Consider the following 25,620-nt stretch of genomic DNA (forward strand, 5'->3'; position numbering starts at 1 on the left):
CATTTCCACTGTAACTGAGTCCATCCACCTTGCTGCTGGTCATCCTCTTCTTCTCTTTCCTCCCACCTTTCCCACCATTAGATCTTTTTCCAGAGAGCTAGATCTTCATATAATGTGGCTACAGTAGGATAATTTGAGCCTGGTCATCTGTGCCTCTAGTGATAACTCTGGGTTGATTTGTTCAGTGATCCATTTGCTTGTTTTCTTGCCTGTCCATGATATTCTCAGGAGTCTCCTCCAACACCAAAGTTCAAAAGTATCACTACTCTTCCTAGCCTGTTTCTTCAAAGTCCAATCAGCCTGTAACACAGGCCTTTTTTTGAACTGCAATGTTCTAACCCCCTCAGTTCATAAGAAAAGATAAATGGCATTCATGTAGCTGGAGGAAAGTAAAACAATGTCTTCCAGGACACAGTCTAACTTCAAACCCCCAACCATGGTAGCCCAAGCCAATATAAAATCAAGACAAGACAACCTTTCTGAGGCATGTTCCTTAGCCACCTTAAAATGTGACACAAAGATAGGAAATAAATTATAATGCCATTGTGCTATAAGTCCCTCTCCAGCCAGCAAACAATTTACCATCCTCCCAATCATCTGAAATAGGGATCGTTCCAATCTGCAGACCTTCTGTGACACCTTATTCTAAGACTGAGCTTCAGGCTTCCCTCCTCTCTGGCAGCTGCTAGCACAACTGCTTGCAATGAAAACGCTTGCAAACGTAATTTCCCCGGTAACTCAATATTTAAGCTGGGATCCCTGCAATTTCTCACCGATTGTCCAATTTTAACAACACCCTAGTAAGCTAATAATGTTTACACATGTGGAGAGAGAGAGGAGATATTTAAATGATAATGTATTTCCAGAACTGACAGAAAATTGTTCTGTATTGTCTTCCAGTAGTGCTTGTGCCCTGAAGCAGCAAAAAATTGACAGTGCAAATTATTAAAAAGTATGACAGTTCCAGGATCTTCCCCCTCCCTTTTCCTTTCAATGGCATCTTGGCAGCAACATATGTGCGATCTTTTATTCCACTGTCTAATTCAAATAATCATTCACTACTATGACTGGAGAGGCTCTGGAAAACTGATTGAACACTCATTACAATACATTAGGATAGACTGCCCCAAATCGCCAGTTGTTTAAGATGCTGACAAAGTTTATTGCAACCCTCCAGAAGAAAAGATCTGGGGCTGAGGGGTGCAGCTTAAGGCACGAAGGCATCGTAACAGCCTCAAAAGTCTTAGATTCGTCAGAAACCCCTAAAGACTGCAACCAGAAATTGTATATTCATAGTAGGAGTGCTGCAGACGTTTGATCTGGAAATTCAATTCCAAAGCAATTCAATCAAACTGATAAATCAAATTGGCATTCCAAACCAAATCAGACAGTCGATTCAAATGGTTGACTGTCTTCATATTGATTTGCGTGGTGGTCTGGAGGAACAAAAATGGCTTCTTACACACCAATCCAGAAAGCTGAATCAGATCGATTCAAGAATTTGGTTTGAACTTCCAAATCAAATTAAACTGATTTTCAAATCAAAGCAAATTCATTTCTAAACCAAATCAACAATTCAAATGAGATTTTGCCTCATACTCCTGCAGAAAAGGGGAATAAACGACAGATCAATCTTATCAACTTTAGCTTAATTAAATGCAGATGCAGGTTAAGTTACACCCAATTTTCTTTTTGTCCTGGTCCCACTACTTCTTGGCCTATGGTTCTAAAACATTAGTTGAAATTCAAGGACCTTTTTTTAGGGTATGTTCTGCAGAAGAGCAATGCCTCTTTCTCCCTAACTTCAACTTAGAAAAAAGAACCCCAGATCTCCGAACTTTCACACCCTTGCCACTTTTCCCAGAATGATTAAGTTCAACTTAGTCATTCTAAATAAGGGTGAGGCTTACTTTATGGAAAACCAAAAGAATGCTTGGAAAGTTCGATGATCACACAACTTAAAAAGATAGGCTTCAAAGTTCTCTGCCATGTTATTGCTGAGTGTTAATGGGATGGCATGTTACTGACATTTGACACCAAACTCATCCTGCCAGGTTTATAAGACAAATAATAAAACAATTTTTTTAAAAAAAGATATAAGACAAAGCAACAATAGAATCCCAAGACACAGTGCTTTTTAGAGTATTATTTACATCACCAGATTGGCAGATGCTTGACTGCTTGACTTATCTCCTTCATCAACAACCAGGTTCCTCTTTAGTCTCTCAAGGAGCTGCCATGTGAATGGAATGTATTCCATAATTGAGCAGTACAGAGCTCATGCTCCTCAAAATGTTGCTGTATTACTATTGGTAGCAACTCGATCTAGCACAGAGCCAGCACTTGGGTTAAAATTTCAGACAGGGATTGGCAAGACCCATCTTCAAGTCCACCCTCTGCCATGGAAACTCAATGGGGAACTTTAGAACAGTCATACTCTTTCATCCCAATTTATCTTACAGGACTTTTATGGGAATAAGATGAGCCCACAGAAGTTGCCAAGCTCCTGGAGGAAAGAAATATAGATAACAATTATGATAGCATGGTGAATAGTGGAGTGTGCTGGGAAGTGTAAGTCAACATTATTTGGAGGTCCTCAAATTCACCTTTCGTGCCAGAACCCTTTGATGCATTTACAACAATTGGAGGGAGTAGATGACACCTCCAGATCTGATTGTCAGTGGTTGTCAGTTGCTGAGGTCTAACTTAGCAAGATCCTTATTATCGAAATATGTCTGCATAAGAGGCAGGAGGAAGGAAATCACCTGGAAAAAGTGTATTCTTACCTCGTTCAGTGTCATAGAGGTATACAAATTTTTCCCAGTTATAATATGTCAGAAGGCTTAAGATGGCTCCTTTCAGAGCTGGACGCATCTGGATGACAAACTGCACCTCAGCATCAGTTGGAAAGCTGGGCGTGATGAATGATGTATGCAGTGCCCCACAAAAAGACGTCAGTGTGTTCATTGACATCTGGTCATAGAATCCAAAGATGGCATAGACTCCCCTGGAGAACTGTGAACAGACTAGGAAACAGAAGAACAAAGTAATTACCATGGAGGGATGTCCAGGAGGAATGATTCCAACAGACTGGAAAAAACAAGACGTTGCAATTATGCTTACTTAAAAGCAAAGCACATGGTAATTGTTTTCATTGCAAAGCAAAGAACAACAATGATTGCCCTTAGCTTTGTCATTAGATCGCAAAGAGAACAACATTCTAGAATGGAATGGCCCATACCCCTCTTTTACAAAATTTGTTGAGAATTTTGAGCAAGTTTCCCCTTACCCTTGTACTCCACAACAGTTGAAAAAAATATGAATTGTTGATGTTGATATATAGAAGCACCTGATTCTGAACATTGATTATGAAGATCAAATGTTAGCCTCTTCATAACTGTAATTTCTACTGTTATTAGGAACCAACTCCTTCCTAGTAACAATATATTTATTATGCAAGATACATGGTGGAATAATTACATGAACTCGATACAGTAGTATAAACTATACAGTAATTACATAGTTTTGCATTTCCAAGTACTATCTGCAGGGGATTCATTACATCCATAATACCAACAGTCTGTATGTAAAAGGCGCACCTGGTTGCCTCCCAGTTATCTCATGGCTTTTTGCATTAGCACAAAAAGGTTCTTTCCAAACTGAACTGACTTTTCAAATTGGAACAATTTGACTTGGAGATTTGAATTTTGAAAGTGAACTGACAATTGAATTCAGATTGGTTTGACAATTCAAAGAGAATCAACTATTCCAACTGGATCTGATCTGTACATTGCTAATCAGGCATTATATATATACAGTGACCATATTTTCTTGGAAAAAATAAAGGACAAACCTGAAAAGGACGCAAATCTGAAAGAGGTTCATAAGGATTAAAAAAAATGTTTATGTTTGTAACTTTGCTTTACAAAGGAAAATTCAAGTGCAAAAGCAAGAAAATAAAAAATTAAATTAAATAAATCTAAAGGACAGCTTATTGAAATAAAGGACTGTCCATTATAATAAAGGGCATAGAGTCACTGTAATTATATATTACATTATATGTTACACTATATAATGATAATATATATTATATATAGGGAGCCAGTTTGGTCTAGTGGTTAAGGCATTGGACTAGGTGTGGGGCAAGGTGAGTTCTAGCCCTGCCTTAGGCACTGAAACCAATAAGTAACTTTGGGTTAATCACCCTCTCTCAACCCTAGGAAGAATGCAATGGCAAAAAACTTCTAAAAATGTTGCCTAGAAAACTCCAGATTTGTCTATGTAGTCACCAGGAGTCAAATCTAACATCACACAGACAGGCAGGCAGATAGACAGATGAGAGCCTGGAAAATACTGTAGGAAACACATTTGACTTTTATAGAAAACCAGTTCTGATGTTTATCAGAATGAATGGACCAAAAATAATGGATTTAAGTTGCAGCTACCTAGATTTCATTTGCATATAAGGAAAACCCTTCTAACAGTAAGATCTGCACAACAGTGGAACAGTCTATCTACATAAATTGTGGGTTCTCTTATCTTTAGAGGGGTTTTTTTTTAAGAAGAAGCTGCTTTAATTGGTTTTCCTATGCATTGCAGAAGATCAGACTAAATGATCTTGGGGTCCCTTCTAAGTCCACAATTCTATGAGTCTATGAACGCCTGCAATCTCATTCTGACAAGCTTCACACCAGGATTCCACAATATATCACAGCTCTCCAGACATTGAATCCATTATTTAGCATTTGTCTTGACTTGGCAGAAGACTCTCAGACCCTGCTTGGCTAAGTTAGAATCTGCAGACAAGCATCAAGTATCTTAAACACAACCGCTGATTGTTTACCGAAGTCAAAATATGTCAGAGAAGTACATATCAACATTCCAGTGTTTAAACTCTAGGATTCCTCCTCCTGCCCTTCCAAATCAGTGGATACTTGATGGATCACTTGATGTTCTTGGGGGGCAACTGTGTTACATTTACATTACAGTTCTCTCTAGCCTGAGAACCAAGGGTTCCCACCCCACCAGCCTCAGCTGTTATCTATACACTATATGAATATTCATGTTTAGAATGGGAAGAGCTTTAGAGAAAAGGGCTCATCAATCTAAAGAGCTCATAGTTACAGGGTTATTTATGAGCAGGAATAAGCACAGAAGTATTTTCTCTTGCTTTTCAACCGCCAATACACAGAACTCCTGTGGACTTGACACACTCGTCTCACTTGCAGGCATAAAATGCCAAGTATCTTTCTCCTCTGCCTCCGTGGAGTTCAGGAGAAGTAAGGGGTGGGGGTGGGGTGGACAGCAGCATTAATAGGTCCTTGCCTCTAGGTAAAGTATGCTGCAGACAGAATAAACAGCTCATACATGGGTTGTTAAATAAGCAATCTTGATAAGTCAAGGTGGAGCAAATGGTAATAAAATTTCTTTAGAAGAAACCCTGGCCCCATCAGCCTCATCGCCTTAATAATTATGGCTCCTTAGAAATGCTTTCCAATTTTATGCACTTACATTTGGTACTTATTTCAGGAGGGCTTAATATTTTTTAAAACCCACATAAAATAAGGACACGAATGTTTATTTTAGCCTTTCCAGTACAGTACAGTAGAAGGATTGTCCTTTTGACAATGCAGGGAAGGGTGGTAAACCCTTGGAACGTGCAGAGACTCTCTCCCCGTTGTTATAGTTGCTTGCAGTCTTGAGTGTGAATGTTGACACCATATTCCAGGAGGCAGAAAGCACCCAAGGTCACAGTTTTGCTCCTACATTTCTCACGTGCAAATGCTGAAATCTCAGAGGAGACATTAACATCTTGTGTGATGGCGACTTTCTCTCCTGAAATCTCCTGAGATCCCACGCAAGAACATCAAAAGCTCACCGCATTTGGTGACCTTGTGAGATTTCTCCCATTTTAAAACTCTGATTTATTGGGGGGGGGGGGGAGGTTCCACAAATAAATCTAAGTGTCACGAGCCTCCGAAGGCCAAGTTGTCTGAATGCCAGGCATGAGGGAAGCCAATGACACTTTCAGAAAAGGAGGGATTAATCAGTAAGCAGCACGATCTAGCAAATTCCTTGGATGTAAGAGACGTCTGGGGCTATCAGTAATTCCCAAGAGTATAAAGACAAATATATGAGATAACAAGATACTTGGGCTTCTGCGTTATATTCTCATCTTTCATATTCTTATCTTCCAGAAGAATCACTCTAGAATTACCTCCTTCTGCATTAACCTCCTCAATTCTCAAGATTTTTGTCAGAGATTGTATTTTATTTAAGTATGCTGGCCAGTACCTACGCAGGTAATGATGCAGAAAGTCTCCTTTGTGAAATACTCTTCTGCTACAGAATTATGCTTGAAGCCTTTTTTTTTTAAATTTGAAAAACAAATGAAAACAGATTCACTTCTCTGGGTCAATGGTGAATTAGTTTGTTCTGGCAGCATACTGTGGCTTCATTTGACCTGCATTGTCTATTTTTTCTTGGAATTAGTTGTTTGTTTCATTTTCTGCTAGTAAGCCATCTTAAGTACCACTGCAGCAGATCAACAACAGAAATCTGTGAATAATATTAAAAAATAGGTATATAGTTTTTTTTCATTCTGGAGCTCTGCTCACAAAGCCAGAATTTATGTCAACTCTGAATCATGATTCTGCTTGGGTTTTTTTCTCTGGGTAATTGCCTGAATGATGAGGATTATGCAAACATTGGGGAGGAGAGAAGAAAGTAATGAGTGAAATTGGTGGTTTGGTCTACAACCTGCTAAATCTGAACAAAAGTGTAGTGTAATCTGTTTCTCTCTCTCCCCCTCTCTTTTATTCCAGGCCCCTCCTTTCATCTGAACACATAATGATTGCACATCCATTTTTCCAATACCTGTTCATGCATTCTAATCCAGGTAAGCCAGGCCTTTTCCTCCCATGAATGAGGGAAGGAACTCTTCTCCAATAATTGAAATGTAATTTTTAATTTTTGCTCTGGTATCATTAAAATGGAAATGTTACAGTTACAAAAAAGTGCAAAGATGGAATCCTTAGGAGTATTGCAGCTGTTCAATAATATCCTGTAAGATTTGAGAAATTGGTAATCACTCTAGCTTGAATACATGCTGAGAACAGATTTAGGTTGGGGCTCAGTGGTAGAACACATGCTTTGCCATAGAAAGTCTCATGTTTGGTTCCAAGACCTCCAGACAGGCATGGGAAAGTCTAGCACAGGAAACCTTGGAGAAAAACTGTCAGTCAACAGGAGGAATTCCATGGAAAATTACGCTTGACCACTGTTACATCTCTAACCTGTAATGAACCTTGTTTGATTTTGATTTAGCATGTTGTGTAGACCCACCCACTGTGATTTATTAAGCAAACTATGGTTTAGTGAAAGGTGGATTGATTGCATTTGAACTTCAGTCTAGAGTTTAACTGTAACATTAAGCCATGATTAATCTTATAGATATGTCAAGTTTTTTGAAACAAGGCAGCTTCTTCAAAGTATGGTATGAAGTTCTCTTGTTGCAGAAACTGTTTTAGAATTAACAGTTGTTGGCTGGGGATAACCCAAATCGGAAATGAAAACTTCTAAATTCTTACCCCTGACCATATGAAGAAACATGTGGATCTGAAGTCTCCTAAGATTCATTCTCTCCTAAGGTTCATTCTCATTCTTGCTAAAACATGGTTTAGGATTACGCCCAGCTCAACTCACAGGAGACAATAGCGAGCTAGAAGGACCAGTGGCCTGACTTGGCATAAACCAAATGTTCTTCTTCTGTCCTTTTTCTCACTTAGAGCAGAGACCTGCATATGAAGGTCTGGAGAAGAGCCTTCTTGATCACAAAGCTGATGTCCAGAAAGATCTTTGGAACAAAAGTGCACAACTTTGTTTTTCAGGACAAGGGCTGTTCTTGGCCTTTGTATGATCCTTTGGCCACCTTAATGATCCTGTTGCCCCACAATCAGTTCTGAAGCAAGAGTCAACTATCATTCCACTTATCTGTTGGCAGACCAGGGAACGGATGCCATGTTGTATTTCATTTCAGGAGCAAAATGTTCTATGCTGGCTATGGCAGGTGATGCAAATTAGACACAAGGGTGATTTGTGAGAGTTCTGTTGTAATCCCAAACAGAAATCTTAGCATTAATTAATATTAATACTAATGTTACTAATAGTATTAATATTAATAACATTATTGTTCTTGTTATTTCAATAGGAAGCTACACTTTTTACCTGAGGATCTTATATTTAATACCCACCATTCTTTCATCCCCTGGAAATCAATCAGAAGGCCCAACAATTAGGAATATGACAATTTTGGGTATCTAAGCAAATGGATTAAGGTTTTAACTACTTAGCAGCAGTTAGGCCATTGCAGAGCCTGTTTTTAACCGCACAGCTATAGAGGGGGTCCCCAGTTTAAGAACAAGTTCTGTTCCCAAGGTCTGTCCTTAAGTCGAATTTGTACATAAGCTGGAACAGTATTATTGGATAATACTGTATAAGTGGCATTGTGTAATTAACTCAAACCATTGAGTTTGCCACAATAGGCTCTGTTCTTAACTATGGGTTGTCCTTAAACCAGGCGTGACTACCTGTATCTAATCTTCCATTCTGTGCAAGTGAAACTTCCTTGTTGTCAGCCAGCAAGCACATCTCATCAATTCCCAAAGTCTCAGAAAGAGAATGGCCAGACGATTAAAAAAGAGGGAGGGAGAGAGGGAGGGAGGGAGGAAGAAGAAGGGCAGGGAACTGTATACAGATGGATGGCTTTGCTAAAACACAAAGCTAGGCCAATCTATTACAGTTCAGGTATCTGAGCTGCAGAAAAAAACTGAGAAATTGGTGGTGGATTTGGGAGTCTAATTGGGAAAATGCCGTGATGGGTTTTTGGGGGATGTGTTTAGCCAAATCCTCCCCTAAAAAAAATTGCTATCTGAAACAGTCTAACAAGATTGGGCTTCTTTTCCATGTGCCAAGGCAAAATGGGCTGGCAGTTGAATTATACTAAGGATGGGGCAACATTCTTTACTGCCCCTGAGGACAGGCTGCTAACTTAGGAAAAGACTTGTCTGAGAGGCATACAAACCATGTTCAAACAGAGCAGGTTTTAGGGAAATAGCTGGGTTCTGCTGACATCCATCTCCTGCTTTTGAAACGCGTACCTCACTCTACCTAAGATCGCAGCTGGTCTCGCTCTTTGGAACAGTGTTCCACCTGAGGTCAAATCAGCACCAAACCTGCTGGCATTTAGAAAAGCCTTTCAGACTTCTTTTGGAAAGCCTTTGAGGACAGGTAAAATGGTAAATTACCATACTTGCCCGTAGATATTTGGCAGCTATTAAGAGTGTTATTCCTCATCGTGATGATTAATAGGAAGAAGATGGTGATGAAGATTAGCCCGGTTTATGTTAAATTTTTAATGTTCCTGTTTTTATTCCTATATATATATATATAGGAATATATATATTATTTTAGAAGTTGTTTAGAGCTTTATTAGATTAAGCAATATATAAATTGCAGTAAAATATTACATGCTAGAATTCTGGGCAATGCAATCAGGTAATGTTAGATTCTGATAGAAGATGTTATTTAGCTGATGTTTTGAGGCTGTGATCTAAGATTCTTGCATCTACTTCTCTCCTTTTTGTACAGATCTGAAAGACGAGATGTCCCCTACGTCTCATTTATATGCCAAATGCTTCTTTCTCTCATTCAACTAACCTTTGTGTATTCTTAACCGAGCTACAGATTTTAGACTTTTTTTTAAAAAAATCTTGATTAATTTCCTTCTGAGACTATGGGAAGATGTAATAACTTTATTTATTTATTTATTTATTTATTTATATTTCAAAGTTAGTCACCGCCCATCTCACTCAAGAGCGAATCTGGGCGGTTTCCAGTAAAACAAGAATAAATATTAATTAAAATACAATAAAAACCATGTTTATACACAAATATCTATACTATCATAATATATACATAATAATATTATACACACACACACACACACACACACACACAAATACATCTCTGCTAAGAAGCCTTTCAAGAGACCTTCAAGTGCAGCATACCTCATACCCGAGATTGATGCTTTAAATCAGGGTTCCTCAAGCTTGGCAACTTTAAGACGGTGGACTTCAACTCCCAGAATTGCCCAGCCAGCCTTGGAGTTGAAGTCCACCCGTCTTAAAGTTGCCAAGGTTAAGGAACCCTGCTTTAAATAACAAGCAAACAGTTAAACAAGAATGTTATAGTACAGAGAGGGGGAAAGAAACAAAATCAGCTGATAATGTCAGATACCTGCTAGACAGGGGATGGAATATAACAATTCTAGTTTATTTCTATTATGAGGAAACTTTGATGCAACCTCATATGATGCATTCAGGGATCTCTTCCAAGATATCTCTTAAAGGAAAGCATATCTACAGGGAGCTATTGTTGAACTTGCACCTTCAAATGATACAGCAAGATTCCATCAAACTCCCAAAGCATCTTCATTGAAAAGCTTCTTAGCAGAGATATAGTTATATCTTCCCATAGTCTCAGAAGGAAATTAAGATTTTTTAAAAAATTCTAAAATCGGTAGCTGGATTAAGTGCTTTTCATACCAACTTTTACAGCAGTGGCTTGGTCCTAATAAACTACAAATTTGGATTTTTTTTCCCCGGCTCTCTTTATGCCTTAAGGGAAAAAAGTCAAGGTTGTGTTTCAACAGTTATTGGTGAACTGAAGTTTTTCTTGTTCTGGTTGCAAACTCCCCCAAGACTAATTAAATACAAAGATTTCTGTATTATGAAACTTAGAGTAACCATGTTCAGTGACAATTCTGCATTCCTCATAACATCGGTCAGATAGCATCACTATTAGCGTTTGTGCTCCCTTAAGGTTCCAATCTTCCACTGCTCAGGATAAGAAATTAGGATACTGCTGTTCTTTCAACTAAGGATAGTGCTAAATGTAGAATTTGGAGCAACGCTAAAACAAAAATGAAAATTCTGCAAGTTATAAGCAGAACTGATCAGGAGCCCAGCCAATTTTCTTTTCAGTGTCTGGTTTGGCTCATAATTAACTTGCCTGAATATCAACCATTCCAGGCATTATTAGCCATTATTTTCTAAAATGAATTTTGCAAGATTGAACAGCCCATCTTTTAATTTGGAACATATCAAAGGAACAAACGTTTTCATCCAAAGGCGACTGGGAATAGGGAAATCACTCAACACAAAAACAACCCACAGTAAACCCTGGGTTTAATGGACCTCAGTTTAGCAGACTTGGCAGACCTTTTCCTCCCAATATAACCCCCAAATATTGGGCAAAATTGATTGTAGTCAGAGTACACTGGGCAAGTCACATAAATTCTATCATTTGTGTCCATTTATATCATTTGTGCAACAACGTCATGAAAGAAATAATGTAACTAATGCAAATGTTGTAACTGGACTATTTGCACAATGACATGGTCATGCAAATGATGGAACATGATGCAAAGAAGATCATTCTGATTTAATGTACCCCCTCCTCCCAAATGCCCCATTAAATGAGGGTTTGAGGTATGGTTGTGGGTGTGATTTTTAGCAAAGGAAGCACCAGGGAAAACAGATGATAGTTTCTTCACCAGTGGAGAAGAAGGTTTTGTCGTTGTTGTTCAGTTCACTAAGGAACCTTTCCAAGCAAGCCAAGATCAGACCAGCTTTCTCCAGACTTCAGATGCAGTGGTCAGGGTACATAATCTTTTATGGGCAGTGGGCCTTACCAGACAATTAAATGGAGCACTGCAATGACCCAGATGTACCAAGAATTGCACTCCAAAAAGTAAATGAGATCAGGTCAAAGAATGAAAATTAAAATGGACCTGATGGAAATTAAATAAAACTGATCATCACAGTGCATCTCTTTTCCTGATATATTTTTCTTGTTGCATTAAAATCACAATTCGGTGGCATATTCTCGGTTGGTTTTAGGGGGCCACACCCATATCTTCCAGGGGTCCCATGTTCAGCCCTGCATCGAGCTAACTCCACTCAACCCTAATAGTTTTGTCCAGTTGCAGTCCAAAACATCTGGAGATGAGTGATGTCTGCTCCAGATGATGCATTCAGTACCAAAAACGATACCACTGAAAAGGATTTCTTCCTACATATTCATCTTCCTCTAAATTAAAAAAAAGAAAAGAAAAAAATAACCCATTCACAGGATTATAAAAGTTTCCTCAATGTAAATTATGCCTAATCAGTATTTATCAGGCTCAGTTAATTGGCACATAACAAAAGCGATGTCTGAAGTACTATATTCATAATGAACACGCCAAAAAACAAGAAGGGCAATCATACAATGAGCATCTGATTGCAGAAACAGGAAGTCGCTGGGCTTCCTGAATATATCACATTTCAACGGAAGAAGCAGAGTACAAATTTGATGCATCCGCCAAAGGGGGGTAAAGACAAGGTGCACCAGCAGAACGAGATTCAGGCCCTCATCCAACCAAGGAGCTCAGCAAGAGGCTATAGGAAAACCCCCTTTTCTCTCTACAAGCTGAGTAGAGAGCTTACAATGTTGATAGTTTTGGGGCAAGCAAGCCATTAGAGTCAGTACATAGAAGAGTCAGCCATTCTCTTAAAAAAGAAAAGAGATGGACCTTCCTTGCACATTACCTTAAGGCAGTGTTTTTCAGCCTTGGCCGCTTTAAGCTATGTGGACCAACTCCCAGAATTCCCCAGACAGCTGTATTGTGGTAATCCAGCCACTGTAGTTTGTTAACCATGGTTTATGACTTACTGCAGGGCTCAGCAACCATGATTCAAAGGTCTCAGCAGCTCCCAGAGTGCCACAGGACTGTACTCCTCAAATTTGTCAGCAACACAGCATTTTCCAACAACATGTTTTTTCAAATGTAATCTGTAAAATAGGTGCATTTCTGCCTCGATTTTGGTTACAAAAATCCCTAACAATAAAATATTGCCCCTGTGTTTGCTGCTGACATCATTGGCCATGACCCTTGTAATCAAACAGTCTAAGTTTAATACAGGTAGTCCTCACTTAACGACTGCCCTGTTTAGTGACCATTCAAAGCTATGACAGCACTGAAAAAGTAACTTTATGGCTGGTCCATGCACTTACAACCATCACAGCATCCCCACAGTCACATGATCGACATTCAGGTGGTTCTCAACCAGCAGGCGTTTATGACTGCCACACCATCCTTCAGTCACATGATCGCCATTTGCATGCTCCACAGCTGGCTTCCAACAAGCAAAGTCAATGGAGAAGCTGGCAGTGAAATTGCAAGTTGTGGTCACATGATGTCCTGCTTAACGACATGGTGATTTGCTTAATGACTGCAGGGAAAAGTGACGTTGTACGTCTGGCATGGTCACATGATGTCTTGCTTAATGACTGAGTCACTTAGCAGTGGAGTTACCAGTCCCAATTGTAGTCGTTAAGTGAGGACTACACGTATTCCTAAAAACACTCATGGTAGAGTCATTAGGTAGATGTGTAGTCTCAGTCTGGTCAAGGATTTGGTAAAATTCAAAATATTTCCAGATAATTAGGCTGTGCAAACAAGGCCCAGAAGGTTCAAGGACCGGTTATTATAAAAGTTGTTCCACTGCTTTACTGCTCTCAACTGATGGCTTTTATATTGGAAGCTCCCAGCCTCCCAGCTGATGCAGCCACTCTTCTTACAAAACTGATCTCATCCTAAGCTACACTTCTACGCAACCTCACACTGCTCTGTTCTTTAACTTTCAGCGTTCATATGGGCTACACAGTGGTGGCTCAGAACTGGAGTCAGAATTCATACACACAGAGACAAGAGTGGTAGGGCTTGGTTTGGTCAAGAGACTGATGTAAGGCTTATCTCCCCAGAGTCCCTGGGGCCTACTCTATCCCCTGTTCTCCTCATTCAGATGAAGGTCCTTCCAAGGAAGTCATGATATGCCCTTTCTTGAATGACTGCAATGCTACCTTCCATCTAAGCAGGGATTTGTGACATCCAGTGTGCATTAAATAACAGTATCCTTGACACTCCTTTGTTTAGCAAACTGGAATTGAGCAATTTTACCAGTAGATGAAGTGATTAAGTGAAGTGTCTCTTCAAACAAGGAGCAATAAAAGACTTCACTTCCCAGTAAGTATCAATCCCACAAAGAGAAAGAGGGGCCTGGAGTGCCTGTTGCCATTTTCATTGCACATTTTTAATCTTTGTGGACAAAACTGTATGACTATTCCACTCCCCACGCACTCCCAATAGCCAACTAACCTGGTTATCAGTCAATGCTAGCTTTGAACAACAGCAGCAGAAGCAACCAACAGCCCATGAAACTGAAAACAAACAAACTTTTGTTTTGATGGCAAAAGACATATATAGATAGAACTCACCCTGCTGGTGAGGAACAATAAATGGAACTGCATCACCAGCATGCTTCGGCCATGCAAACAGCAAGATAGAGAAAGATTCCAAATCGGGTGGAAGAGCCTACGACGCAGAATCTAGAATCTAAAATCAACGCGCCTCTGAATAGATTAACCGTATTCCACCATTTTATAAAATAATCCCAAAGCAAGGTATGATCATATGAGCAAATTAGGAACCCTAGATCCATAGAAGTATCTGGCCCCTGATCGAGAGCATGGTAGTGAAGTTAGGACATACCACCCTTCAGATATGCCGTCCTAGACTAAATGGCAGTTGTAGCAAAATGTTCTTCCTAACATGGAGAGAGTAAACCAAGTGTTTTGTGATGGCTTCTTGAGGATGGAGCTAGTTTGCTCTCCCTTTGCATGGGATGTTATACATGGAATGCAAGGAGGTATAACTCCTTAGCATCTCATGCTTCCTTGGTCAAGGAGAGAGGCTGCAATAACTTCCCTTCTCCTATTTGAGAAGTAGTGGTCTTCCAACCCATAGTGACAATCCTAACTTAATGCACAGAGACCATATGACTACAGTAATTTATGGTATTGAGCCATTCATGGAAACTATCCATAAAATTCTGTGGTTGGAACTATCTGAGAAAGTCCTTAAATAATATTGAAGAACTAGGAGAAGATGCAGCAGGAGAGGATTTTGCAGCAGAAAGTCCTGACAAGTTTAGCCAAGGAACAAGTCTGTCCATCCCCAAACTGGTCTTCTCTAGACAATTAAAATTTACCTAAGCAAGTCACAAGGGCACCATCAGGCTTCATACAGGCATGGCTTGATTCACAACTCTTCAGATACCTATCTGTAGAACTTTCAAGGTTAGATAAACGCTTTGTTGCAAACTAAAAGAAGTCATACCCCTGCAGAAGATCAGTTACTACAGAAATCAAGAATACAGCCTGAGGGAAGAGAGATCTCTATATGTCTGTGACAGTGTTTAAATCCTAGGTCTCTTTCTCCTTCCATTTCATGCTAACAGACTTCCACCATGTTTACACAAGTCTAGTCGGGTCTGAGGTTCTTCACTTCCCACCTTCCACCCTCATGTCTACTTATGAATACAATAAACTATAGCTGAGACACATCTGAACTTTTGCATTCTATATCATCTATAGTGTGTGTATGTATGTGTGTGTGTGGGTGAGAGAGAGAGAGATCTAATTAGATGACTATTACAAATTAGGTAATTTATGCAACACATGGAGAGAAAATGAACAGGAAAAAAATTGCAGAGAGAGATTTCTGTGTCCATAGCCAGCATCTGCTCATCCTATTTCGCATTCCCAGCGACATATGTCTCTCTGCTTTGACCAGCTGAAATACACTGCATCTACTAATACACTCTGCTATATATTTAGGCCAAATTCTCTTTCTCCTCCAGCTTCATGGTATCTGACTTTTTTGAGATTTTTTTTTCTCCCCCAATGGTACTGCATGCAGGTCTAGAAATGTGAGGTCTTGTTTATACATTAGGGCAACATTCAACCACGTCTCTTGTACCCTACCAATTTTGGCTGCCCAGATACTACCCATCCTTCTAATGTTTTGGGAAGGTAAATTCAAGTTGAAGGTTAGGAAAAGCTTTCTAGCAGTAAGGCAGTGGAACCAATTACTTATTTATTTCTTAAACTTCTCTGCTGCCCATCTCCCCCAGAGCGTGACTCTGGGTGGCTCACAATTAAAATTAAACCTCAAAACAGTTAAAAATATAAATATCCACATGAAATTAGCTAAAAAATCAAACTATATCAAAAGACTATATACATAAAAAGACTAAAACATTCAAGATGATGGGGGAGGGTAGAAACAATTACCCCATGAGCCAATTCCAATGATGTGAGCCCCCACCAGGCCATCTGGCATAGCCAAGATTTCTCACTCTTCCTGAATTACTAAGGAAAGTGGCACGTCTAGTCCCTGGATGTGTTCAGGCAGAGGCAGGATGACCATCTCTTGGAAAAAATTTATTTTGGATTCTTATTGTGAGGAAAAGGTTGGAGGTGATGGCTTTGATGACCTCGTCCTCCCCTATGATTCTACAAAACAACTCCGCCTGTTCTTTCTCACTGCTCCTTATGCCTTACTCCATCTGCCAGAATGCCAACCTACTGCCATCTTTTTGTGAATCTTTTAGAAATCACAGATTCTCCACCAAATTATAGGTTAAAATAAGGAGATCTGTTAGTATCATACATCAGGAGTGGAGAATGGGGTATGTATGTATGTATGTATGTACGTACGTATTTAAATATTTGTATGGCTGCCCATCTAAAAACACAACTCTGGGCAGCTCACAACAACAGTAAAACCCAGAACTATAAAAATCTTAAAACATAAAACCAAAACAAAACCCAGCACCTCAGTCATTCCCTCGGGATGCCCCACAACCAACCCCAGTTCAAAGGTAGTATAGGAGGGGCTTAAAACGCAAATTCCTCTCCAGATAGACAAATTCTTGAAGTGGGATAGAAGAGACAAGGAATTAGATGGCATGAATTCTATGTCAACAAGGGACAAGGCAGGAGGAAGCAGAGCAGAGGGCTCCATTCCTCTCTCTGCCTACCCAAGATGGTGTGGTGCTTTGGAGAGGTTGACTAAGAACAGGCAGACCTTGGTTCAAGTCTGCCCACCTCTGTGGAAGCTGACAGAATGACTTTGGTTGTGCTACTAAGTCTCAGTCTCCACAGGGTTATTGGTGTGGGAATTGCTCACACTCCCACTGTTTTTTTGCCCTTGGTCATTCTGTTTCTCTGTTCATGTAAGGAAATATCTCTGAAACGATGACCCAACAGGTGTCTACTTAACTCTAAAACTTCCAAAGTGGAAAGCTTCTTTGAAACAAATCAAACTTCCAGTACTGCTTGGAAGATTCTCAATAACCTCTGAAGTACAGGCCACCATGAGGAGTTGTCATGCTTGGGCATCTATGGTAAGGACCTGTAGGGCACCTTGGTCCTGCTGCTGTCTGAAAGGGAATACAAATGAGTGTTGGAAACATGGAGGAGCAACAACCACAGTTGGCAATGCACTCCCCAGCCCTTCCATCTCTAGGAAGCAGCAGGAATAGGGTTTAGAAGGAAGTTGAATGAGTGGTAATAAACAAAGAAGTGGGTACATTGCCCAAAGACCTTCCCCAAACCCAGATCAGGGACTGCTTTGGAGAAAAAGTGTAAATTTGTTCCCTTCAGCTTCCTTTCTTCTTTTTTGACTTCAGTGCTTTCCCCTTTCAGGTCATCCTACTGACAAGATTACAATCAAATGATTAGATTGGGTGAGCGGACCATATGGGGCACTTCCTTGTTTCCTAAGAGCATGGTGTTCGATTCACAGAAGTTATGAAAACTAAACATGAGGTCCATCTGCTACTTGCAGTAATTTTGGCCAGCGGGATAAAATGAAATTAGAAGAAATACCATTTGAGCAGAAACACAGAACTCTTATACTGACATTTCTCTGCACTGCAAGGAATCCATCTGGACCAAAAAGTAGGATACAATTATCACGTAATTTTATTGGTGGACAAGACCACAGCCTCTGTCCTAAATGCAGGATCTGGGAAACAATTCTATAATCTGATGGGGAAACTACCCTAGAACTGCAGACAGTTTAATGGCTTTGTGAAGCACCTCAAGAAAAGTCATTTTGTTCCCAAGTTTCAAGGAAATCCCTTAAAAGTAGTGTCTCCTTTTGGCAGAGACTCACACCTTGAGGCTCCAGAGATTCCTGCTTGAGGCCCTTTTTCTGAAACATTGGGGATAACCCCAGAGTTTTCCAAAAAGTTTCCACCACGTTGAAATGTTATAATTATAATAACTTTGTTGCAAGACCTACCATTCTGGGAATGAAACTTTCTGAAGAACTCCATAATGCCAGTCAATGCAGCCATTCTTGGTGTGATCTGGCCGCTTTCCAGAAGTTACTTCCAGAGGAAGAACAGAATATTCAGATTTTTCATTTGGAATACTTTTGACTCTAACTTCCTTGCCATTTATCAGCAGAGACTAAGTAAGCCAGAGTAAACTTAAATACCACTGATTTCAGTGGGTCTCCTGCAAGTATAACTAGTCTTTCCTTTTTTTAAGACTTCAGTAAATATGGATAATATCCTTGCTTCTAATTAATATACTTGTTCATCTGCACTGACCTCAACAAATCTATTCAAACCAAGTCTACATTTGTACCCAATCCCAAGTCTGCTTTCGAAATAACTGGACAATACAGGTGACCTGTGAAATCTGGATATGTATTTTAAACTCAGAGATCCTGACAGTTACTACATTGATACTCTTACCCCATTCACTGTGCAAGAAGCAAGAGAAAGTTCATTAAGTGCAGATATTTAGTTGCAGGGTTTCAGTTGGGGAAACACTCCGGAAAAGCTTTGGCAGTTGCGATCATAACATTTCTTGAAGTTTGCCAATTAATTCATGCAGCACCTTTTCTTGTGCTATGCTGCATAACCACCTGCTCGTTACAGATTTGGACCATGTGTAAAGCATTTTTGCTCTTACAGTCTGAAAAAGTGTGGTGAGAGAAGCAACAGATGAGGACAACAGTCTGCCGTTTAGGCTGCAAATTTGTTCGGGTAAACATACAGGACTCACACCACAGAACACACACCACAGAATTTATCTACTCTAGTTGCAGCAGTCAATCATCAAAGCTCCATGCAAGTAGCAAATATAAAAAGAGGATGTCACCTTACCCGACAGTGCATAGCTAATCCCTTCTACCTAAGCCACCAAGGTGTCCAAGACAAAGGAATAAATTATACCTCATTTCCAAATGGAATAAAAGTTGCCCATTGTTTGCCACAATGGCTCTGCCCCTCAGTAAAACTCAGAATGCTTAGATGTAAAATTTAAGTACAGTACATGGCATCTTAGCTCCAGCAGCACAGAGGAAAACACTGCACATGTAACTTGTAAGGGCTGTGAAGAACTTTGAAAGAGAGCTTCACACGTCAGTGAGGGTTCTCGTGAAACACATCTCCTCTAAGTGGTTTTACAAAGCAATGAAATCTCCTAATTTCTAAGATCCAAACAAAATTACCCCATGGCTTCTCTTCTCTTTTGATGTCTCTTCTGGCAGCAGCAATGCCTGATAGAGGTTTATGCATCAAAACCACATCTGATGATTCTTCAGCTCCCAGAAGTGTTAGAAGCTCCTGGGAGCACCAGAAGAATCAGGCACGACAAATCTTGGAACTTCTGGTCAAGACTTCAAAGTAATGCAGAGGACCTTGTCAAGAAGAATCACATCATGCCCTCAAATTAACAAGGATATTTATTGCCACATTATGGTAGAAACCCTGGCGGAATTCACACATCAACCTAAGCCACCGTTTGCTTAATCATTATTTTTATTCATGGGAGGAATGCACAACTTTGTTTCTCATTTTAGGGAAGTCATCATACTGCAGAATTTGAGAACTTCTGCAGAGTGTTCTGTGCATCTTGCCTCTTGTATCCTAGAGATCCTGTTTGATTCCCCTTGGCATCCTCCACAGGAGTTTTCTATAGAAAGTGACATGGGGAGCGGGGGAAGCATTGCTTGAAAAATCTGATTTGGAAAAAAAGATTGCAGACGATAAAGACAGAGAAATGGCAGCCATTCCGCCATCTGCTCTGCATCTCCCTGGAGAGTTCAAAATTAAGAGAAGAAGGTGAGTGAAGAAGCTTAGAAATTGATTCACACACGATTAGTTAAATGACAGCATGAAGGATACGTGAACCTTTAAGGGCCCATTTCAACAAAATTGGACACAATTGCATATTCCCCTCTCTCTGTCAAAAAGGTGATAGCAACATTTGCTGAAAACTCTAAACCAAAGCATGTTTTCCAGACAGACATCACTCTCCTTTAAAACCCGCTTTTCAAATTATTAGCGGAGCGTGAAAAAGCAAACCAGAAAGATCTATCCTGTGGCCTTCCAGTTTTTATTTGGCTTTCAGTTATCACTGATTCCAAGCAACATGACCAATAGTTAGGGATACTGGAAGCTGAAACTCAACATCTGGAGCACGAAGCTTCTCCGTCTCCATACACAGCTTGGCACATCTCCAAATCCTTCTGTCTCTTTCCTCTTTGCTTTTACTGCTAAAACATTTTTCCTGAGACAAGGCTGAAGAGATGGTGGTGGAAAAAAACAGAAAAAGAGCAGATGCTTGAAGACAAGCTCCCTGGAGCCTTTCCCTCATGAGGAAAGTCTAAAACTTTCAAGATTGCAAAAAGAGATGGGAGGTGGTAAACACAACAGAGGTTTATAAAAACACATGTTGCAAGAAACAATGGGCACGGTAAGGGGAGCTGAGAAGCGACAACCTCCCATTCGCTTCTGCCATGGCTGGGAGATTGTGGGAAACTGATACTCCCCCTTTGTCAGCCCTTTGAGGTAGATTCAGACAGGAAACAGACACAAGAAATACTAGAACTCTACTTTATTGATATTGGGTGTAATAACAGGATCTTGAAAGCCTGTGAGTGTTTCCCCTTCCCTCCTTCTTATACTAAAAAATCAAACAGGGCCAACATTGAGTTTCTTTCTCACCCCTTCCTGTTTTCCTGGGGTAAGTCCATGTATTCCTAACAGTTGCCATATATTTTCTTCAAGGCCATTCTTCGTACTCTTCTACTCCCTTTTACAAAGACATCGGTGATTATTTGCCTTCAGCAAGACTAAACGGTCTCCCAGGGGAACATCAGACTGGGTCAGAACTATTGTGTGATTCCAACTTCAGCACAATTATTATGGCATCAAACTTTATGCGGACTAGATCTAACCTCATCAGATTCACAAGCCGGTCTTCTCAGTTGCAGCAGGGATATATACCGAGAGAAGCGACGGAGTTAAGTGGCAGTGACGGGATATGACAGTTCAATTAAAGTGAAGGCGTCCAAAGTAAACACAAGCGACTTTTTGTTACAACCATAATTGATGGCAACTGACTTCGCAGTGTCAAATTGATTGTGGGAAGGGACAGAAAGCTACTGTCTCTATTTCAGGCCCAAATTATCAGACAAAGATTTTGCTATTTCTTTTCATTTAGCTCCATTTCATTCTGGTGGTCTTTCTCTGAAATTCATGTTGAAACATGGTAGCTAAAAGTACCATTTAATAACAACAATAACAACAACAACAATAATAATGGCAAACCAAGAGTTAAAGAGAGAGAATGGGAGTTATTATTATAATTGTTAATGTCCAACTGAGTTATAGATTGGCTAATATTAAGAATAATTTATTCATTTTATATGACACTTGACTCCCAGCAACTCTGGCTAATGGGGTGGAGGCATACAGAAGACTGCTGTTTTAAGATAACAGATAATATTTACGACAGGGAAGAGCAATCTATATGTAACAGAAGGGATTTTTTTAACATTATTTTTTGTTTTATTTTATACAGTTCTTTGATCTCTTGGCTGATTCGGTTTGTACCAGCCAACAATAGATTTTGGTGTGCTTGTCACAGAAGCAAACTCTCTCTCTCCATGTCATTTCTTTTTGACAATATTATATTAACCATTTGATTCTTAAACTGAAATATCCTAGGATCCTTTCTTTTTAAGTAGGTCAAGTACTCGCAAGTGGCCGGTAGCCCTCTGATCACAGCTGCCACTAACACCAATTTGATAAAAAGGGGAAGGGAAGAAAGTGTATCTTTATGGCACTCAAGGACAGCATCATTCAGAACCCCCCAATAGCAGTACTGTACAAATACAAGTGCAAAATAAAAATAAAAATCAATATAAGTTCCTCCAAAAGTCTGGCAAACTTTTACCTCTGCTGGTTTCACTGGCCCTTTATAGCTATAATCTGTTTATTGGCTTGAGAGTTAGCTTTTTAAAGAACCAGGGCTGGGACACTTGGAGAGCAGAGCCAGGGTGAGGGAGCAGTGAAAGTGTTGGGCACGGGAGAGGAGACCAAGGTTCTAGTCCACTCTCTTTCCCAGAAGTTCACAGGTGACTTTGGGCCACTTGCTCCCACTCAGCTCAACCCACCTTTCAGGTTTTTGCTGGGGGAATAGACTGAAAGGAGATACCAGCATGAGATACCTTGACCTTCTGGAAATAAGGTGATATATAAATCTAACAAGCAAGAAAGGAAAAAGAGGGGTTCTGCCCCCAAAGCTTATAGTCTACAGGGTTGGAGTATGAGTAACAGGAAAAATCCTACACAGGAGGAGGGCTTTACATCCCATTGCCGAGATTCCATTGATTAAGTCTTCAATCGATCCTTTCCAATTTGACTTTGACTCATATCCAACTCTGTTCATGTATTGATAGACTAATGTCTTCCTCCTTGTCTTGCTACCGGCAACCTTTCCACTCTAAACCTTCGAAGGCTTAATAATGCTCTCTCAGTCCATCTAAGCATACTAGTAGGCAAGACATGGCTCCATGTTCAGATGGATTTTTCTCTTCCCTTCCTCCTCCTTCCCCCCAGATTTTAACCATCTTCTCTAATAAAGAGTTCTTGCAACTATTTTATAAAACTTCTACTAGCCTAGAGCAGATATTACTACCTTTTGCCGAGGGAGAGGGAGAGGGAGTTTAATCATGGCCAACACAAGCTTCTATTGCTTTCTATAGGATAAATATAAGCAAATAAAGTTACTTCATTTCATTTGAACTAGATCTTGGCTGAATCTAGAAAGCCAAACAGGGTCAGCCCTATTTAGGACATGGATGGGGGAGGGGGGGACAATTTGGGAAATCCAGGGACTCAGGCTAAATAGCAAATTCAAAAAGACCTCTTGGAAGAAAGCAATGGAAACCACTTCTGTGTAATGGCAAGGAAACCTTAGGTTGTATTGGGTTCATGTAAGTCACTAAGCAGTTGAGTTCAACTCAATGGTAATTTTATCTGGCAACGACTAAGGGACATATTTTGGATTCTTTCAAAGAAATCTCACAATCAGCAGAAAGGGAGCATCTTGTGTTCTCTGTCTGACACTGAAACCCAAGTGGTGATCTCTTAAAACCAAATTCTGGATTCACTAAATTGGTACATCAGAGCATTCCGGTGACTACCTATTAATCATTATGCATCATCCCCTAAGTCAGTGTTGTGCAAACTTGGCCACATTAAGATGAGTGGACTTCAACTCCCAGAATTCCCCAGCCAGCATGGCTGGCTGGGGAATTCTGGGAGTTGAAGTCCACTCATCTTAAAGTGGCCAAGTTTGGACAACACTGCCCTAAGTTCAATCCCAACTCCAGGCACCTTCCTTTGTCAGCCCTACTTGTGAGATACATTTAGCCTTTCCAATTTATCCACATCTACATGAAACCTGAATGCTGAATTGTCAATGCAGTTACATTGAAGCAGTTGGGGAAACATACTGCTCCCTCCACTAGAAATCCACAGTCCAAGTTACTGGTTTCGCCTTGAATCTGGCAGTTTTTAATGAAGAAATGTGACATTCAAGATCAACATGTAGGCAGGTAGGAGGGACAACAGCAAATCCAAATTTCACCCACTGGCTGGAAGAATGCAAAGAAGCCAATCTGCAGGGTGACATTTTGAGATTTTTTTCTCTCTCCTTTTGTTGAGCATTTACTTATCTACACACATAGCAAATGTGCTATGGGGAGTTGATGTGGGAGACCTGCTCAGTTGGCTAATTAATTTCATGGGAAGTTTCTTCAAGGGTGTCCTCATCTGTGTTATAACCAAAATCTCACTGCTTGAAGTCACAGTTTAACACTATGCTTAATGTTTCTGAAGCATGAAAGAGACTAACACAGTACTGTTCTTTTGATATTGGAAACCTAGATTTTTCCTGCAATTTCCAAAGAATTCAAGATTGTCCAACTCCGTTGTTGACTGCATTCACTGTGATCTATTGATGTACACGGATCTCCTCCAATATGGGCTCAAACCAAATTTTATACAGTTGTACCATCTGTTATGGCCATATGACAAAAATGTTTGACTTTAATCCATGATTTAACAAACCAGGGCTTAATAAACTCAGATTGGTTATGAAGGGCTCTCCTGCACATTCACAGTCATCTTCTTTTCTATTTCCTCACACATCTGCGCTTGAAGGATATATACCTGCTTTTACTATTGCATTTTCCTTTTTCTTTTGCTTTCACTATGGCTTATTAAGAGTGTAAGTTTCTTGGACCATTTTTAAAAATATAGTCGCCGGGTTAAGAACACCTGGTTTAAGGACGACCCATAGTTAAGAATGGAGGCTACTGTAGCAAAATTCGAGTTAAATACACAATGGTTCGAGGTCATTACACAATATTACTTATACAGTATTATACAATAACACTGTTCTGGCTTACATACAAAACTGACTTAAGGACAGACCTTGGGTATGGAATTCGTTCTTAAACTGGGGGTTACCTGTGTGAAATTCAAAACCAACAGACAAACAGACACAGACAGACACAGAGAGGACAAAACATTCATTTAGGCTAATTGAAGGTAAGTCATCTGATCAAGAGATTTGTCCACTTGATGCCATATAACAAGATTGTGGTGGTGGTTGCTTTAATTGACAATAAAGAACATGAAAATGTTGCAAAGTTGTTGATACTAAATGAGAACGTGGCATTTTGCACATCTGTTTCAGTGTCCCTAACCAACTGACCCAGTGCTAAATCCAGCCTCCCATTATTAATTCAAGAAGTAGATTTTCCTCCTTCTAAACTCTCTCAGGATTTTCCTCCTCTTCTTGCAATGAGCGTCTATATCTCTTGGATCTGAACTGCTGTGCGGTGTCTCAAATTTGTCAAAGATCTGGCTTGCTGTTGCAGCTCTCTCATGTGAAGATTCCCAGGGGACTGTGGTCATGTACCTCCTCTAGTCAATGGCAAATAAAAAACCAAAGGACTTCATTGTTCCAGTCTTTCTTCTTAAAATAAGAGCTCAACATCAGCTTCTTTCTGCTCTAATACAGAACGCTCAAAACACAAATGGAAAAGCCCCAGTTTGTTTGGTCCGTTCTTGGCGCAGAAAAAAAGTGATGCAGTTCAGAGGATTTTTTTGAAAAAAATGATGTTTACAGAGATGGTTCAAAGCAAGCACAAGACAGTGACTCTTCCCACTTCAGGTACAAATACCACCTGGACATGTAGTTGAATCTTTCTTTGAGGCTAGCATGTTCTCTCCTCTTCATTGGCACTGCCTAACATTTGATAACCTACGATGTCTGCTAGCTCCATTTTCCTAACAG

At 40.0% G+C, this 25,620-nt stretch overlaps 1 protein-coding gene across 1 annotated transcript in view; it reads right to left on the minus strand.

Moving 5' to 3' along the window:
- The window catches only part of GRIA3 (glutamate ionotropic receptor AMPA type subunit 3), a 135,594-nt gene that overhangs the window by 97,004 nt on the left and 12,970 nt on the right, over window positions 1–25,620 (minus strand). The window contains exon 3 of the mRNA XM_088151613.1: window positions 2,787–3,026. Within this exon, the coding sequence (XP_088007739.1) occupies window positions 2,787–3,026 (240 nt within the window). The remainder of the gene's footprint in view (window positions 1–2,786; window positions 3,027–25,620) is intronic.

This window comes from Python bivittatus, unplaced genomic scaffold, assembly GCF_059951505.1.
Source record: "Python bivittatus isolate LINGU-HERP-01145 unplaced genomic scaffold, Pbiv_v1 ctg000670_np1212, whole genome shotgun sequence".
NCBI lineage: Eukaryota > Metazoa > Chordata > Lepidosauria > Squamata > Pythonidae > Python > Python bivittatus.